The following is a 20,532-nucleotide window of genomic DNA, read 5'->3' on the forward strand; positions in this document are numbered from 1 at the left end:
AGAGAGGCAACAAAGAGACTGAAGATAACCCTGAAGGAGCTGCAAAGCTCCACAGCGGAGATTGGATTATCTGTCAATAGGATTTCTAAGCTGTACACTGCACAGAGCTGGACTTTACAGAAGAGTGGTCAGAAAAAAGCAAAATAAATAAGCAAAAATGTTTGGTGTTTGCCAAAAGGCATGTAGGAGACTCCCCAAACATATGGAAGAAGGTACTCTGGTTAGATGAGACAAACATTTAGCTTTTTGGTCATCAAGGAAAACGCTATGTCTGGCGCAAACCCAACACCTCTCATCACCCAGAGAACACGATCACCACAGTGAAGCATGGTGGTGGCAGCATCATGCTGTGGGTATGTTTATTATCAGCAAGGACTGGGAAACTGGTCAAAATTGAAGGAATGATGGATGGCTCTAATTACAGGGAAATTCTTGAGGGAAACTTGTTTCGGTCTTCAAGAGATTTGACTGGGACGGAGGTTCACCTTCCAGCAGGACAATGACCCTAAACATATCGCTAAAGCAACATTCGGGTGGTTTAAGGGGAAACATTTAAATGTCTTGGAATGACCTAGTCAAGTCCAGACCTCAATTCAATTGAGAATCTGTGGTATGACTTAAAGATTTCTGTACACCAGCGGAACCCATCCAACTTGAAGGAGCTGGAGCAATTTTGCCTTGAAGAACATTCAAAAATCCCAGCGGCTAGATGTGCCAAGCTTATAGAGACATACCCCAAGAGACTTGCAGCTGTAATTGCTGCAAAAGTTGGCACTATAAAGTATTGACTCGGGGGGGGGGGGGGGGTCAAGTTTTCCGTTTTTTTCTTTTTTTTCTTGTTTCATGTGTCATGTTGTGTAAATCGAATGATACCAACCCCTCAAAAATCTATTTTAATTCCGGGTTGTAAGGCAACAAAATAGGAAACATACCATGGGGGTGAATACTTTTGCAAGACACTGTATGAGACCTATTCATTTTTAACTTCAACTATCTTCAACGTCTGCTGCCCTCAAGACCAGCCATATCCGTAAAGTCACGTTTTAAAAGCTCCTCCTGAAAACTTGTAATTTTTTCATTTATAAAAGGATTCTGCTGTACTCATATTGAACCACTTAAAAAAAAAAACTTGACATTCATGTTGAGACAGGCCCCGGCTTTAAAAACAGAGCATTTTGCTCATTGGATTGTCATAAAAGGAAAAGCTTTCAGATAAAATACAGAAAAATGTCACCCAGTTCTTCCTCACGAGATGAATCACCTGAAAGGCTTTCAATTGTCTGTTTGAGCACAGACCTAGACCAACCACTTACAGAAAGACACATATTGACTTGATTACTGTACTTTGAACAAACAATGACCAATCTGAGAAAGGAGGTAGAATTTCGAACCATCCAGCATCCATTCTAATTAAATTCCCTTTCCTTGTAAATACTATTTAATTCAATTCAAAATACAGGTCAGTCTTTGAATTCAGAGATACAGTAATTCAATTCCTCTCAATTCCAATGTTAGGTACATTCCCAAAATATAATACTCAATTCAATATTTCCCCCCAAAATTTCACAAATTCCAATTTGATTGCAATTCATTCAGGCTTTCAGGCTTATTATGTCACTGATCAGGCAGCTTACTGTAACATTAGAAATATGAGTTACATGATTTAAAACAAATCCTGCAGTCCATGTTTGATACTAAGTGCATTAATTGTATTAATTGGGAAGTGTACGAATATTGAATTCCAAAGATGAAAGTTTTTACAATTTAAATTCAAACAGTCCAAACAGTAAATTCCAATTCCATAACTTGAAGATTTAATTTAATTTGAATACAAACAATGTAAATTCTCCACCTCATGAGTGAATTCTAGAATTGATTTGGAACTTCAAATTAATTTGGAATTGACCCCAACCCTGCTGTCCATTTTAGTTGGAAATATAAAGATTTTTCAGTGCCAATTGCCATTGTTGTTAGATGTACAGGTGAAGTCGGTTTACATACACCTTAGCCAAATACATTTAAACTCAGGTTTTCACAATTAATGATATTTAATCATAGTAAAAATCCCCAGACAGGTCAGTTAGGATCACCACTTTATTTTAACAATATTTAATGTCAGAATAATAGTAGAGAAAATTATTTATTTCAGCTTGTATTTCTTTCATCACATTCCCAGTGGGTCAAGAGTTTACATGCACTCAATTAGTATTTGGTAGCATTGCCTTTAAATTGTTTAACTTGGGTCAAACGCTTCAGATAGCCTTCCACAAGCTTTCCACAATAAGTTGTGTGAATTTTGGCCCATTCCTCCTGACAGAGCTGGTGTAACTGAGTCAGGTTTGCAGGCCTCCTTGCTCACACGCTTTTTCAGTTATGCCCAGAAATTTTCTAAAGGTTGAGGTTAGGGCTTTGTGATGGACACTCCAATACCTTGACTTTGTTGTCCTTAAGCCATTTTGCCACAATTTTGGAAGTATGCTTGGGGTCATTGTCCATTTGGAGACCCATTTGCAACCAAGCTATATCAATATATCCACATAATTTTCATACCCCATGATGCCATCTATTTTGTGAAGTACACCAGTCCCTCCTGCAGCAAAGCACCCCCACAACATGATGCTGCCACCCCCGTGCTTCACGGTAGGGATGGTGTTCTTTGGCCTGCAAGCCTCCCCCTTTTTCCTCCAAAGATAACGATGGTCATTATGGCCAAACAGTTATATTTTTGTTTCATCAGACCAGAGGACATTTCTCCAAAAAGTATGATCTTTGTCCCCATGTGCAGTTGCAAACCGTAGTCTGGCTTTTTTATGGCGGTTTTGGAGCAGTGGCTTCTTCTTTGCTGACCGGCCTTTCAGGTTATGTCGATATAGGACTCATTTTACTGTGGATATAGATACTTTTGTACCTGTTTCCGCCAGCATCTTCACAAGGTCCTTTGCTGTTGTTCTGGGGTTGATTTGCACTTTTTGCACCAAAGTACGCTCATCTCTAGGAGACAGAATGCATCTCCTTCCTGAGCGGTATGATGGCTGAGTTGTCCCGTGGGGATTATACTTGGTACTATTGTTTGTAAAGATGAATGTGGTACCTTCAGGCGTTTAGAAATTGCTCCCAAGGATGAACCAGACTTGTGGAGGTCTACAATTGTTTTTTCTTAGGTCTTGGCTGATTTCTTTTGATTTTCTCATAATGTCAAGCAAAAAGGCACTGAGTTTGAAGGTAGGCCTTGAAATACATCCACAGGTACACCTCAAATTGACTCAAATGATGTCAATTAGCCTATCAGAAGCTTCTAAAGCCATTACATAATTTTCTGGAATTTTCCAAGCTGTTTAAAGGCACAGTCTACTTTGTGTATGTAAACTTCTGACCCACTGGAATTGGGATACAGTGAATTATAAGTGAAATAATCTGTTTGTAAACAATTTCGGGTAAATTGACTTGTGTCATGCACAAAGTAGATGTCCTAACGGACTTGCCAAACTATAGTTTGTTAACAAGAAATGTGTGGAGTGGTTGAAAAACGAGTTTAATGACTCCAACCTAAGTGTATGTAAACTTCTGATATTAACTGTATGTTCTTTGCACATGATCTGTGGTGAAATAATGTGTTATAGTGTTTTCAGATAGGACTTTAGAGTCATTATTCTTTCCCATATGTGCTCTACCTGTGTAGAATACAGATCATTTAAGGAGTTTATTATGTCATTGCCAACCCTACAGCTCTATATTGATATTCTTTCTCATTAATGATAAGTTTGCCCCACTGACTTAGCAGTAGAGACCTTCCCTTCAAGGAGGCTATGGGTTTCAAAACTATTGTGATTGCTCAAGTACATCCTCCACCTTGGAGCCAAATGAGGTTGTCTCTACCGTGTAACATATAGCCTGTCATGTTGTACGGTCTGGAGAAGAGGGCTGATGTGATAAGAGGAGTGCACCACACCACTAATCAAGCATCTGGGAGAATCCCTCACATCAAAGCATCTCCAGTGTTTGAATGTGTGCCAGAGCCCAATGTAATAAACATAAGAAGGTAATGCTGGCTGTCATAATTACCGGCTTTCAGATTTTTTTGTATTGGCGACCTTCAGCAATCAGGCCACTTTGGAAATCTTACCTGGTGTGTTTGCATTGTTGCATTTAATTGATTGACATTTGTTTTCTGAGTTAAAACCGAAAAATCAGCAACATGAAAATGGCCTGTTTTTTTTTTTTTTTTTTTAAATAGAAAAATAGAAAAACTACCTGTTTTTTGTATATAAATAACAATCTTGATATTTACATTTTCACATGTGCGTGGTTTTAAATGTGGAATGCCTGTCATTGGCCAAATGCACCGCCTTCCTGTCCCTTCAAAATAGAGGTTTATCCTTCTAACTTCATTCTATTAATCTACTATCAATTTGGTAATCTATTAATAGCTATTAATTAATATATTAATGTCAACATAACATGATATTTCTCTATTTCTATTAAGATTCAAGATTATAAGAGAGGGATTGATGGGTTGTGACATGGTGAGAGCTCCACCTTACCCTCTGATAGGCTTGGTGGAATTTTGTTCATATTGCTTACACGTATCCAATCCTCTCAGATCTCCACAAGTGTCTAGGGTGTTGGTTGTGTCGAACAGGGCCTGGGTATCACAGCTACTCACTCACTCAGAGTCCCAAAAAAATGACTAGCTGTCAAATCTTTGCTTCCTCTGTTCTTATTTCTTATGGAAGTCGCTTTGGATAAAAGTGTCTGCTAAATGGCTTATATTATTATTTTATTTAATTCAGTCCTCACCTTCCTCCCAAAACACATTTGTGTAGAGGATTTAAGGTTCCTCACCTCGTGCCTCCTCCTCCAATGTACTTTGAAAGGGAGGTGAGGAAAAAAGGACAGAGGAAGCAAGGATTTGACAGCTAGTGGGTGGGTGGGTAAAATGCTATATGTGTGTGTGTGTGTGTGTGTGTGCGTGCGCGTGTGTGTGTGTGTGTGTGTGTCTCTGCCATTTGAAAGCTTTAAATACCAAAAGGGTTCAAATAGACTCCAGGGTTAATTGCTGCTCATTACTGCCATCTAGTGGAATTAAAGATGCTGCCACATACAATTCAATTGAATTAAATAGGGCTTTTTCTGAAACGTTGATAAGTACCCCCAGGACTGTTGTTTATATCCGTGAAAGCACATCTCTGATTGTCAATACTGATTAGTTGTAGGTCTGCATAATATACAGTGTCATATATAGTTCACATGATATTCCCTATACTAAAATGTTATACACATTTTGGAATAAAAAAACATAAGCTGGTGCACACCCAGAAAAATGATTTTGTGTGGAGGTACAAATCTGTCATTCTGCCCCTGAACAGGCAGTTAACCCACTGTTCCTAGGCCGTTATTGAAAATAAGAATTTGTTCTTAACTGACTTGCCTAGTTAAATAAAGGTTAAAAAAAGGTGAATAAAGTATGAAAATAAAGAGTTTGGACACAACAAAGAGAAATAATCTCCACAATATATATTTTTTATGGGCCTTTTCCTGTAATGATGACTCAATCAGGGACCGGTCCTCAGTGCTGAAATGACATGATGACATGAACAAGGGGAACCTGATCAGTAATCCTAGATTAGCAATGCAACTCTGAAACACTTGGTGAATACAGACCTAGATCTTCCCTACATTTTAGGTGTGTGAGCAGGTATGTGGCAGGCAGGAGAAGGGTGCAGGGAGAGGAGTGCACTGCAGATGTGTGTGTATGTGTGTGTGTATGAGTGTGTGCTGGCCTGGTCAGTCATGAGTATGTCGTCTCTCTGTAGCCTCAGGCCTTTTGCTCTTAATCTGAATCTCTCAGCCTGCTTTTGCCTCTTCATTGTCACTCTGTTGAATGATGTAATTCTCTGACTCCTCCATTGACCTCCTATTCTGAGCCCTCAACAGACAGAATAGCAAACCCAGCAGAGCCACAGTACCCCGATTTTCTGAAATCACAATGTTAATATGAGCATCGTAGACTATGATTAACAAGGGAGCTAGGGTATATCAGTTATCTAACCATTTACAGTAACAGCAGTTCATTAATAGGTTGATAAACATGGTCATTGTTGTGATCTTATCTTAAATATAAAATGGAGAAATATCACAATCTTGTAATTAAGAGACTAATTGATAGCTTTTAATAGATAGATAGTAGATACATAGAATGAGGTGAACAACTATTTTGAAGGCACAGGAAGTGTTGCCTGTGCATTTGGCCAATGACAAGCATTCCACCAGTGGAGGCTGCTGAGGGGAGGACAGGCTCATAATAATAGCTGGAATGGAGGGAATGGAATGGTATCAAACACATCAAACGTGGTTTCCATTCACTCCATTCCAGCCATTATTATGAGCCGTCCTCCACTCAGTAGCCTGCAACGTTTTCCACATTTAACCCCACCCACTTCTGAAATCTAAATATGACATTTGTTTTTGTTGTTGCTTTGTTTATATCCAAAAAATGAGAACATAAAACAAGCAATTTCTCATTATTATTATTATTCCTTTTTTATTAACTGTCTGTTTTCACGTTGCCGATTGCTCCGTTTTAGCGCAGAACACAATTGGTCAAAAAGTACATGGACCGTTAACACATAATTCAAGTTTGTAGTATCTTGTTTATAATGTAAACCAAAACCTTCAATATGATTGAGCCATAGCTTCATGGTGTAAATCCCAGTGGGTGGTTCCAGCCTGACAGGCTGGCTGGCATGCAACAGGGACGTCTCACTCCCAACTTCCCCAATGCTTGAGGGAGGAAGTCAAGACATGCTGATGAGATTTCATTTATTAATAGGCAGCTGTGGGCAACAAATTCATTCTTGTTAACCCTTCATGCTTCACTTGATATATCCATCATACCAACTGTACTGTGTGATATCACTTTCACTTTCTCCTTTCAGACCCGACAATAATACTTGACCTGATTTTTTTTCCTTCTCTTTTTCTCCTCAGGAAGAAGAGTTGAGGAAAAGTGGAGAGGCCAAGTATGCCCATTTGAGTAACGATCTCCACGTTTTAATTGAAGCCTTCGCTCCTCCCGGAGAGGCCTATTCCCGCATGAGCCATGCCTTGGAGGAGATTAAGAAATTCCTAGTTCCAGTAAGTTCGTTTAAACCATTTCATTTACTCTAATTGTACATTGAGATGGGTCGGTGCACCTCTGGTCTCGTGGAATCCTCTACCGGGTCTTGTTTGCACTTTCACATGTAATTGAAAGGTGCTACAAGGTTAAGCAAGTGATTAAAACAGCTCCAGACAGACTGATTGAATGTTGCTACAAGGTTAAGCAAGTGATTAAAACAGCTCCAGACAGACTGATTGAATGTTGCTACAAGGTTAAGCAAGTGATTAAAACAGCTCCAGACAGACTGATTGAAAGTTGCTACAAGGTTAAGCAAGTGATTAAAACAGCTCCAGACAGACTGATTGAATGTTGCTACAAGGTTAAGCAAGTGATTAAAACAGCTCCAGACAGACTGATTGAATGTTGCTACAAGGTTAAGCAAGTGATTAAAACAGCTCCAGACAGACTGATTGAATGTTGCTACAAGGTTAAGCAAGTGATTAAAACAGCTCCAGGCAGACTGATTGAATGTTGCTACAAGGTTAAGCAAGTGATTAAAACAGCTCCAGACAGACTGATTGAATGTTGCTACAAGGTTAAGCAAGTGATTAAAACAGCTCCAGACAGACTGATTGAATGTTGCTACAAGGTTAAGCAAGTGATTAAAACAGCTCCAGACAGACTGATTGAAAGTTGCTACAAGGTTAAGCAAGTGATTAAAACAGCTCCAGACAGACTGATTGAATGTTGCTACAAGGTTAAGCAAGTGATTAAAACAGCTCCAGACAGACTGATTGAAAGTTGCTACAAGGTTAAGCAAGTGATTAAAACAGCTCCAGACAGACTGATTGAATGTTGGAAGGTCGACACTGACACATTTTGTTACAACCCCAACTGAAATCTCTCAAGAATGACAATGTAGTACATTTTTCACATAACTTGCAATATTTTCTGGATGGTTGCTATATTACATTTTCTATATTACAATTTCCTCTGTACCCCCCCCCCACCCCCCCACCCCCCCTCCATCTACCTAACGAGTGAGTTAATGTATTCCACAATTAACAAGTGTGGTATAGAGCAACTTGCAAGGCTCTGCCGACTTTGAGCCTACAGCAGTTAGCAGTAATTAATGTGCATACTGTATAGGCATGCTGAGACTGAGCTGTAAATATGAATAAAGCTCTGCAGCGTCTGCCAGTCCCTCAGGTAGAGAAGCTGGATGAGTCTCCTCACGGCATTCCGTGTGCCTCCCCCTTCCTGCCGTAGGTTTTACATCACAGAGTATATGCTTAGCTGGATGTGTTTCAGCTTCGGCAGCTGCACTGATCAGGTCAAAGTACCCCCACAGCCCAGTCAAGACTATATTTCAAATCTCCATTATGTTCATAATGGCCACCCGACTAGAATTGCAAGTAGAAGGACACTTGTGTCTACCCCTGAACAATGTTCCCTCTAAGCTGCAATGCAGAATTAATATCAGCCTGGGCAGAGAAGTACGAGATTGAACTTCATTCAACTTACTAGAGTTTTCCCCGTTAGTTAATACTATCAATGGTTCCCTTTACAGTGGGATTTGTGATCAAATCAATGCAATATTAGCCACTTTCAGTGCAACATAGCGAAACAAAACGAAATACGCAATGCTTAGTATGCAAAACCATGCACAGATTTTGCTATAGGCAAAACGCATCAGAGTAGGATTCTATTGCGTTGGCAGGCACGACTCAGGCCCATACGCCATAATCAATCAGAGTTGCAGTAGGTCAATATGTAGCCTGGATCTGTGCCATTCACTTTGAACTGATATCCAATTACAATCTTGTCTCATTGCTGCAACTCCCCAACGGGCTCAGGCAATGGGAAGGTCGAGCTCTGAAACATGACCCGCCAAAACGAGCACTTTAACACCCGTCCGCGTAATCCGGAAGCTGCATGTAGGAAACACTGTTCAACTGACAACCGCGGTCAGCCTGCAGGCGCCCGGCCTGCCACAAGGTGTCGCTAGAGCACAATGAGCCAAGTAAAGCCCCCCAGGTCAAACCCTCCCCTAACCCGGACAACGCTGGGCCAATTGTGCACCGCCCTATGGCCGGTTGTGACACAGCCTGGAATCGAACCCTGTAGTGACGCCTCAAGTACTGCCATACAGTGCCTTAGACCGCAAACGTGCATTTCTACACATCTTTGAAAAGTGACTCAGGGGAAAACCTTTTTTTTTGTCTTAAAGGGGCAGTGTTGTATTTTGAGACAGGCTTGATAAGCTAAGTATAGGCAGAGGGTAGCATAATGTGTCTGATTCTCTGTAATAATGGTAAGGGAATAATTATACATTTTATTTTGTAAAGTTGTTTCTTGCATCAAACAACACAACAACATTTTCAGTCACCTCATGGATAAACAGGTTCATGTCAAGCCATGCATGTCTTTTTCAGAAGTCTTACATTGAACACCACACATTGGCTGCTACTGTAGGCTGAATGATAGAACAGCTATTCCCATGTTAAAATGTTATGGGATGCATTTTCTCCATTGTTTTTGATGGTAGGCCATTCTGGTAGGCCTACATTATGATCAAATAGCCACAGGGCCTAAAACTGTAACTTAAAGTGGATACAGCCTCAGTGTTAACAGTAAACGTGCGCCGGAAGTTCCACAGAGTTTTCACAATGTTCAAGTTTGCTCTCAGCAGAACTGAAATTTGCTCAGTGCCGAAAAGAAAATAGAGGGAACATTGCCCCTGAAATATTACAGCTTTGGCTAGGTTAGAATGAAAATATATTTGGGGATGTATTTTTTCCCAGTCTTTTATCTCCTACATAGAGACTTGCAGTCATACAAGGTTCCAGAGCCTGATGATTAACTCACCTAAATGCAACCTGGTTGGAGGAGGAGGATTTTTTTGTTCAAATGATGTATGGAGGAGGACCAAAGTAGCCAATCCAACGATTGGCATTTTCCTTGGCATGCCCACCCATCCTGTTATTCTCTGTATTCATCTGGCAGGTTAGAATCAATGGACTTCTTCCAAAACTTGCCTTGCAAGCAAACAAAATGTCATGGTAGTCAGACAGAGGGTTTTCCCCAATAGGGGCATGCGACATCTGTGAAAAGACCATTCACTGTGTGTGAGGAGTTGGGACTTGGACCACATACTTCCCCCTGGTACCAGGAGAGTAGTGATTCACATACTGCCCCCTAGTACCAGGAGAGTAGTGATTCACATACTTCCCCCTGGTACCAGGAGAGTAGTGATTCACATACTGCCCCCTAGTACCAGGAGAGTAGTGATTCACATACTGCCCCCTAGTACCAGGAGAGTAGTGATTCACATACTGCCCCCTGGTACCAGGAGAGTAGTGATTCACATACTGCCCCCTAGTACCAGGAGAGTAGTGATTCACATACTGCCCCCTAGTACCAGGAGAGTAGTGATTCACATACTGCCCCCTAGTACCAGGAGAGTAGTGATTCACATACTGCCCCCTGGTACCAGGAGAGTAGTGATTCACATACTGCCCCCTAGTACCAGGAGAGTAGTGATTCACATACTGCCCCCTAGTACCAGGAGAGTAGTGATTCACATACTTCCCCCTGGTACCAGGAGAGTAGTGATTCACATACTTCCCCCTGGTACCAGGAGAGTAGTGATTCACATACTGCCCCCTAGTACCAGGAGAGTAGTGATTCACATACTGCCCCCTAGTACCAGGAGAGTAGTGATTCACATACTGCCCCCTAGTACCAGGAGAGTAGTGATTCACATACTGCCCCCTAGTACCAGGAGAGTAGTGATTCACATACTGCCCCCTAGTACCAGGAGAGTAGTGATTCACATACTGCCCCCTAGTACCAGGAGAGTAGTGATTCACATACTGCCCCCTAGTACCAGGAGAGTAGTGATTCACATACTTCCCCCTGGTACCAGGAGAGTAGTGATTCACATACTGCCCCCTAGTACCAGGAGAGTAGTGATTCACATACTGCCCCCTAGTACCAGGAGAGTAGTGATTCACATACTGCCCCCTAGTACCAGGAGAGTAGTGATTCACATACTGCCCCTAGTACCAGGAGAGTAGTGATTCACATACTGCCCCCTGGTACCAGGAGAGTAGTGATTCACATACTGCCCCCTAGTACCAGGAGAGTAGTGATTCACATACTGCCCCCTAGTACCAGGAGAGTAGTGATTCACATACTGCCCCCTAGTACCAGGAGAGTAGTGATTCACATACTGCCCCCTGGTACCAGGAGAGTAGTGATTCACATACTGCCCCCTAGTACCAGGAGAGTAGTGATTCACATACTGCCCCCTGGTACCAGGAGAGTAGTGATTCACATACTGCCCCCTAGTACCAGGAGAGTAGTGATTCACATACTGCCCCCTAGTACCAGGAGAGTAGTGATTCACATACTGCCCCCTAGTACCAGGAGAGTAGTGATTCACATACTTCCCCCTGGTACCAGGAGAGTAGTGATTCACATACTTCCCCCTGGTACCAGGAGAGTAGTGATTCACATACTGCCCCCTAGTACCAGGAGAGTAGTGATTCACATACTGCCCCCTAGTACCAGGAGAGTAGTGATTCACATACTGCCCCCTAGTACCAGGAGAGTAGTGATTCACATACTGCCCCCTAGTACCAGGAGAGTAGTGATTCACATACTGCCCCCTAGTACCAGGAGAGTAGTGATTCACATACTTCCCCCTGGTACCAGGAGAGTAGTGATTCACATACTGCCCCCTAGTACCAGGAGAGTAGTGATTCACATACTGCCCCCTAGTACCAGGAGAGTAGTGATTCACATACTGCCCCCTGGTACCAGGAGAGTAGTGATTCACATACTACCCCCTAGTACCAGGAGAGTAGTGATTCACATACTTCCCCCTGGTACCAGGAGAGTAGTGATTCACATACTGCCCCCTAGTACCAGGAGAGTAGTGATTCACATACTGCCCCCTAGTACCAGGAGAGTAGTGATTCACATACTGCCCCCTAGTACCAGGAGAGTAGTGATTCACATACTTCCCCCTGGTACCAGGAGAGTAGTGATTCACATACTGCCCCCTAGTACCAGGAGAGTAGTGATTCACATACTGCCCCCTAGTACCAGGAGAGTAGTGATTCACATACTTCCCCCTGGTACCAGGAGAGTAGTGATTCACATACTGCCCCCTAGTACCAGGAGAGTAGTGATTCACATACTTCCCCCTGGTACCAGGAGAGTAGTGATTCACATACTGCCCCCTAGTACCAGGAGAGTAGTGATTCACATACTGCCCCCTAGTACCAGGAGAGTAGTGATTCACATACTTCCCCCTGGTACCAGGAGAGTAGTGATTCACATACTGCCCCCTAGTACCAGGAGAGTAGTGATTCACATACTGCCCCCTAGTACCAGGAGAGTAGTGATTCACATACTGCCCCCTAGTACCAGGAGAGTAGTGATTCACATACTGCCCCCTAGTACCAGGAGAGTAGTGATTCACATACTGCCCCCTAGTACCAGGAGAGTAGTGATTCACATACTTCCCCCTAGTACCAGGAGAGTAGTGATTCACATACTGCCCCCTAGTACCAGGAGAGTAGTGATTCACATACTGCCCCCTAGTACCAGGAGAGTAGTGATTCACATACTGCCCCCTAGTACCAGGAGAGTAGTGATTCACATACTGCCCCCTAGTACCAGGAGAGTAGTGATTCACATACTGCCCCCTAGTACCAGGAGAGTAGTGATTCACATACTGCCCCCTGGTACCAGGAGAGTAGTGATTCACATACTGCCCCCTGGTACCAGGAGAGTAGTGATTCACATACTTCCCCCTGGTACCAGGAGAGTAGTGATTCACATACTGCCCCCTAGTACCAGGAGAGTAGTGATTCACATACTGCCCCCTAGTACCAGGAGAGTAGTGATTCACATACTGCCCCCTGGTACCAGGAGAGTAGTGATTCACATACTGCCCCCTAGTACCAGGAGAGTAGTGATTCACATACTGCCCCCTAGTACCAGGAGAGTAGTGATTCACATACTGCCCCCTAGTACCAGGAGAGTAGTGATTCACATACTGCCCCCTAGTACCAGGAGAGTAGTGATTCACATACTGCCCCCTAGTACCAGGAGAGTAGTGATTCATGCAGCAAAATATATAGCATTAAAATATACTGAACAAAAATATAAACGCAACAATTTCAATTTTGCTGAGTTATAGTACATATAAGAAAATCAGTCAATTCAAATAACTGCATTAGGCTCTAATCTAGGGGCGCAGCCATGGGTGGGCTTGGGAGGGCATAAACCCACCCACTGGGAGCCTGGTCCAGCCAATCAGAATTAACCCCCCCCCCCCCCACAAACGGGCTTTATTACAGATGGAAATACTCCTCGGTTCAATCAGTTCTCCAGGTGGCTGGTCTCAGACGATCCCACAGGTGAATAAGCCGGTGTGGAGGTCCTGGACATAGTGCCAAATTATCTAAACGACGTTGGAGGAGGCTTAAGGTAGATAAATGGACATTCAATTCTCTGGCAACAGCTCTGGTGGACATTCCTGCAGTCAGCATGCCAATTGCATGCTCCCCCAAAACTTCAGACATCTGTGGCATTGTGTTGTGACAAAACTGCACATTTTAGTGTCCTTTAATTGTCACCAACACAAGGTGCACCTGTGTACAGATCATGCTGTTTAATCAGCTTCTTGATATGCCACACCTGTCAGGTGGATGGATTATCTTGGCAAAGGAGAAATGCTCACAAACAGGGATTTAAACACATTTGTGCACAAAATGAAAGAAATCAGCTTTTTGTGTATGGAACATTTCTGGGATCTTTAATTTCAACTCATGAAACATTGGACCAACACTTTACATGTTGCGTTTATATTTCTGTTCAGCATAGCAGGTGTATCTGCACTGTCTCAGTCATCAACAGTATGGACCACAGAAGAGTTGTTAGGGAGGCGACTGGCAGTAGAGACGCTCTCGCTGGTTAACAGGGTGCTGTACACCACAACCCACCAACCCCCAATGTAAGAATGCTGAAATACTGTATTTCACTGCAATGTCTGATTCCCCTTCGTTTATACTGGAATATTACCCCCACTATTATCTAAAAGTGAAACAATGGATGAAAAATCTTCTGAATGTTTTTAAATGATATTGTTTTATCAGGTATTTTGGTTGTCATATTATAGTGGGGAATTGAGCCTCTTTTTTTCTGCCAGTGTTTCATTATCTTCTCTGGAAATATTCTTACAACCGGAGCTTAATCACAGTGTTTTCTCCAAGTTGTCGCCTCCTGGTTCAGTTGAACGCATTTTGCCACCAGTTTTCATTCGGAGGCTAATTAGCCTGACCATCCAACAGCCTCTATAGTGATCCCATCAGGCTGGCCATTACATCTATTCATCGCCAAATATATTTATTTCCCGAACCAATTTAACCCCATCAAGCGTTGGCTATGGGCAAACTGGTGCAAATGCAATACAATGATTTAACTTGAAGCTATTCAAGACATTGCTTGCTGTTTTGCAGAGCAAAACAGACTTTGAATTTACTTCATTCACTCGCTAGAATACCGCCATTTCGATTACGTCTGTTTGTACACAAGTCACTGTCAATCAGGTAATGCAAACATTTTACATGCAATGTATCACTGTTTAAAAGGAAAGACATGAATGAGTAAATCTCATTGACATCGCAAACTTGGTCTGTGGGACGATGTTAGCGTTTCCTTTTCAGTGTCCATAAGTGATCTGAATTCTGTGCAGTCTCTCTGCTGTGTGCTCTGTTGTACACCCACCGACTAAATAGAATACCATACCACCACCACAGGGCTCCTTTCCATACCACCACCACAACAGGGCTCCTTTCCATACCACCACGACAACAGGGCTCCTTTCCATACCACCACCACCACAGGGCTCCTTTCCATACCACCACCACAACAGGGCTCCTTTCCATACCACCACCACCACAGGGCTCCTTTCCATACCACCACCACAACAGGGCTCCTTTCCATACCACCACCACCACAGGGCTCCTTTCCATACCACCACCACAGGGCTCCTTTCCATACCACCACCACAGGGCTCCTTTCCATACCACCACCACAGGGCTCCTTTCCATACCACCACCACCACAGGGCTTTTTTTTCCATACCATCAGAATGAATAAATACATCATACATCACTCAAGATCTGCTTTTAAATTAGCCTACATCCAGGGTAGATGGGTCTTTAGGGAGAAGGAGACAGAGCCCCTACAGAAAACCTGTCTTGTCCCAGTTGCTTTAAGTGGTAATCATTCAAGTCTGTCTAATGCATCTGTTATGCTACATTTATGCCTCAGCTGATACAAACCTGGAATATATGTATGTAATTATATACAGTGCCTTTGAAAAGTGTTCAGACCTATATTTTGTCATTTCCCCCCCCTCATCAATCTACACACAATACCCCATAATGACAATGCAAAAACAGGTTTTTAGAAATGTTTGCTCATTTATTTTGACTATTTTCTACATTGTAGAATAATCTGAAATATCAAATTTACATAAGTATTCAGACCATTTACTCAGTACTTTGTTGAAGCACCTTTGGAGCAATTATAGCCTTGAGTCTTCTTGGGTGTAACGCTACAAGCTTGGCACACCTGTATTTGGAGAGTGTCTCCCATTCTTCTCTGCAGATCCTCTCAAGCTCTGTCAGGTTGGATGGGGAGCATTGCTGCACAAATATTTTCAGGTCTCTCCAGAGATGTTAGATCGGGTTCAAGTCCGGGCTCTGGCTGGGCCACTCAAGGAAATTCAGAGACTGTCCCAAAGCCACACCTGCATTGTCTTGGCTGTGTGCTTAGGGTCATTGTTCTGTTGCAAGGTGAACCTTCACTCCAGTCTGAGGTCCTGAGCGCTCTGGAGCAGGTTTTCATCAAGAATCTCTCTGTACTTTGCTCCATTCATCTTTCCCTCAATCCTGACTAGTTTCCCAGTCCCTGCCGCTGAAAAACATCCCCACAGCATGATGCTGCTACCACCATGCTTCACCGTAGGGATAGTGCCAGGCTTTTGGCAAACTCCAAGCGGGCTTTCATGTGCCTTTTGATGAGAAGTGGCTTCCGTCTGGCCACTCTACCATGAAGTACTGATTGGTGGAGTGCTGCAGAGATGGTTGTCCTTCTGGAATGTTCTCCCATGTCCACAGAGGAACTCCAGAGCTCTGTCAGTGACCATTGGGTTCTTGTTCACCTCCCTGACCAAGGTCATTCTCCCCCGATTGCTCAGTTTTTGCCGGCGGACAGCTCTATGAAGAGTCTTGGTGGTTCCAAACTTCTTCCATGTTTTGGTAACCTTCCCCAGATCTGTGCCTCAACACAATCCTGTCTCTGAGCTCTATGAAAAATTCTGTCGACCTCAAGGCATGGTCGAATCTACATGTAGATTCATATCTACATGTACATACTACCTCAATCAGCCCGACTAACCTGTGTCTGTACGCTACTTTTATAGCCTCGCTACTGTATACAGCCTCACTGTTGTTATTTTTCACTGTCTTTTTACTGTTGTTTTTATTTCTTTACTTACCTATCGTTCACCTAATACCTTTTTTGCACTATTGGTTAGAGCCTGTAAGTAAGCATTTCCCTGTAAGGTCTACCTACACCTGTTGTACTCGGCGCACGTGACAAATGAACTTTGATTGGATGGTTTTTGCTCGGACATGCACTGTCAACTGTGGGACCTTACATAGACAGCTGTGTGCCTTTCCTAATCATGTCATATCAATTGAATTGACTACAGGTGGACTCCAAGTTGTAAAAACATCTCAAGGATGATCAATGGAAACAGGATGCATCTGAGCTCAATTTCGAGTCTCATAGCAAAGGGTCTGAATACTTAATTAAGTAAATAATGTATTTCTGTTTTTTATTTGTAAGACATTTGCATAAAAACTTAAGTCTGTTTTCACTTTGTCATTATGTGGTATTGTGTGTAGTTTGCTAAGGCTTTTTAAAAACAATCCATTTTAGAACATGCCTGTAATGTAACAAAATGTGGAAAAAGTCAAGGGGTCTGAATACTTTCTCGTAGGCACTGTTATAGGGTACCTGTCCAAAGTTTTAGATACACCTACTCATTCAAAGGTTTTTCTTTATTTTTACCATTTTCTACATTGTAGAATAATAGTGAAGACATCAAAACTATGAAATAACACATATGGAATCACGTAGTAACCAAATAAGTATTAAACAAATCCAAATATATTTATATTTGAGATTCTTCAAAGTAGCCACCCTTTGCCTTGATGACAGCTTTACACACTCTTGGCATTCACTCAACCAGCTTCACCTGGAATGCTTTTCCAACAGTCTTGAAGCAGTTCCCACGTATGCTGAGCACTTGTTGGCTGCTTTTCCTTCACTCTGCAGTCCAACTCATCCCAAACCACCTCAACTGGGTTGAGGTCGGGGGATTGTGGAGGCCAGGTCATCTGATGCATTACTCCATCACTCTCCTTCTTGGTAAAATAGCCCTTACATAACCTGGAGGTATGTTGGGTCATTGTCCTGTTTAAAAACAAATGATAGTCCCATTAAGCGCAAACTAGATGTGATGGCGTATCGCTGCAGAATGCTGTGGTAGCTATGCTGGTTAAGTGTGTTTTATATATATATATATATCTACAGTATATATTATGAATCAACGGGGGTGCTTGTGAGCAATGTCTTTTTGTACCCTTTCTTGAAGTTACAGTAGATATGAAAATAATGCACCTTAATTATCTCATGCCATATGATGAGCATAAAAGCTATATGTTTGTGGTATAAAATACATTTGTTTATGCATGATATTGTAAGTTAAATAGATCAAATGTGTGCCATCCACATCAATCGGCAGATTAAGCCAAGTAGGGGTTAAATTCTGTGCTCAATGCCACCTCTCAAATTTGTTTTAGCCAAGCTTTCTTTGCAAACAAGATGAGGATAAGTGGTTGGAAGAAATGAGGCCCATCTAAGCACGTTGACAAGATAATAAAATATATTTGATCCAGTCTGTTATCTGGCCTGTGATTCAGATCCTTGTCATGTTCAATAATTGGCTGGGAAAAACATACACACATACGAACACACGAATCAAGACACAGCAATGCGATATTTACACGAGGACAATGTTATTGCCGCTTTCAATATGGCCTCCCAACTCTGTCTTAGTGCAACTGGAAGTTGTTTTCCCTGGTTCCTTACGTGACTCTCTGAAAATACTGGGGAGATGAAAACCCTGCAGTGTTTTGAAACCCAGATGCTGAGTGCCTAATAAAGTTGTTTTTTACCCATTCAGCCCTTTTATATGATAATAACAACAATAATTATTATTATATATAAATATAGATCAGTGGCCCACTTGAGGGAGGAAGAACAGAAGCTGGACATGATGTAGCTAACAAAGGCCATGGACCTTGAATGACTAGTGGGGTAGATACATTAACTTATAAGGCATTAGCTATATGTTTATGCCTCATTGAAAGTGTTACTAAATTTCCACTCCATTTTTCTGTATGGATGTGTTATGGAGAACAGTCTGGTGTTATCTTTTGAGACTGACTATATATCCCTGCTTCTCCCCTCGTCTATGTTCTAACAACTGTCAGCATACTGAGACTTGTTCCTCTACACTACTCTGACTCGAACATCCTCTAAATTAATATTCCGTGTTAAACTAAATCATGAATTTCCTGTGCATATCAGGATAATTCTTTATTTAGGAGAGCTTTGCCGCAGTTGCGAGCATCTGTTGCGGTCCTAAGACAAATGTCCTCTTTTATTTAATGTGAGGCCTGTTGTATTCTGTTCCCACAGGACTACAATGATGAGATCAGACAGGAGCAGCTGAGGGAGCTCTCCTACTTGAACGGAGGATCAGAAGACACCAGCAGAGGGAGGACTGTACGTGGGCGGGGCTTACGACTGGCTTCCACCACAAACACACGGTACGTATTTAGATTTCTACCATTTGCCAAGATGAGCCATGTTGATTATGATCCGCTGGTTTGTTGGTCTCCATCCCAACTCATTAATGGTCATTGATTGGGCTTGTGTGTGTGTGTGTGTGTGTGTGTGTGTGTGTGTGTGTGTGTGTGTGTGTGTGCATGTGTGTGTGGTTTTGTTTCATATCCATGTGAACTCTAACTGCAATCATATCTTGGCTTCATTGCGTTTAATACTCATACCCCATTTGATGAATGATTCGTCATTTGTTTCAAGCACATATAGTTAATTATTCATGATGTAACGTTTTCATAATTAATGTCATATTTTTTTTTTTAATCTCAGACATGACATACCTCATAATTCATATTTTATACATCTACCCCGACCATGTCTTCAGTGTGACAGTCGGATTTTGAGTGTGCGGTGATGACTTGCACTATTCTACCTCAGCTGGTAATGAAGCTTAAACACAGCCCCTCTTCTCATATGATTCTGATTCTGCCCATTTAGAATCACCACCATGTCCCTCCCCTGATTCACTCCTTATGCCTCCTCGATAAGCCATTACTCTAAATCTCCATGAGAAATATGCATCGGTAATGTGGCTGTGATTCTCCTTGGAGTCTTTGTATTTTCCGATCATAAAGGACTGCTAGCTTTAGTGAAGGATCTGCAGTGCCAGAAGACTGTATCTTCTGCCTCCTCCATCTTGCTAGTGTTAAAATGTCTGGATATTCTCCAGATGTAGACAGCTTTATGACCTTAAGTCCACCCTGAACTCCCTGTGGTGCTCCTCTGGCCCTTCTAGGCAGTAAAGAAGAAAGCACCTCAGCATCTGTCTCCCAACACCCTAATTTCAGCTTAGACACACCAGGGCCCATTTGCGAGTTGTGTGCACAGTCAAATAGCTGTTTGTGAACCCTAAACATTATAGCCTCCCTTGCTGGGATAAGCACAGGGAGTCAGAGGGTAATTTCCCTGCCAGGACGCAGGTTGACGTTCTGGAGGCAGAACTGAGCAATTTCCGCCAGATGGGCCAACTACAAAGTCAAAATTGGCAAAATCTTTTTTTTTTATTATCAAAACAAAAATTAGCTTTTTGGTCTTAATTTAAGATTGGGGTTAGGCATTAGGGTTACCAGTGTGGCTAATGTTAGGGTTAAGGCTAGGGTTAGGTTTAATGAAATCTGATTGTTTAACTTTGTGGTTGTGCCTGCTATTGACTGCACTGCAGAGCTGCCTCCAGTACATGAGTCATCCCAATAAATGCCAACCTGCTACCAGGGCTGCCTCCAGTACATGAGTCATCCCAACAAATGCCAACCTGCTACCAGGGCTGCCTCCAGTACATGAGTCATCCCAATAAATGCCAACCTGCTACCAGGGCTGCCTCCAGTACATGAGTCATCCCAATAAATGCCAACCTGCACCCAGGGCTGCCTTCAG

At 42.4% G+C, this 20,532-nt stretch overlaps 1 protein-coding gene across 3 annotated transcripts in view; it reads left to right on the forward strand.

Moving 5' to 3' along the window:
* LOC110499362 (KH domain-containing, RNA-binding, signal transduction-associated protein 2) overlaps nucleotides 1-20,532 on the forward strand; it is a 126,194-nt gene that overhangs the window by 72,140 nt on the left and 33,522 nt on the right. For all 3 annotated transcript variants that reach the window (XR_005037988.1, XM_036956222.1, XM_036956221.1), the window contains exons 4-5: nucleotides 6,988-7,134; nucleotides 18,955-19,085. Coding sequence is in view for 2 of the 3 variants with exons in the window: in XM_036956222.1 (XP_036812117.1) it covers nucleotides 6,988-7,134; nucleotides 18,955-19,085 (278 nt within the window). In the remaining variant the exon portion in view is untranslated. The remainder of the gene's footprint in view (nucleotides 1-6,987; nucleotides 7,135-18,954; nucleotides 19,086-20,532) is intronic.

The sequence above is a fragment of the Oncorhynchus mykiss genome, chromosome 20 (assembly GCF_013265735.2).
Source record: "Oncorhynchus mykiss isolate Arlee chromosome 20, USDA_OmykA_1.1, whole genome shotgun sequence".
NCBI classification, from domain to species: Eukaryota; Metazoa; Chordata; class Actinopteri; order Salmoniformes; family Salmonidae; genus Oncorhynchus; species Oncorhynchus mykiss.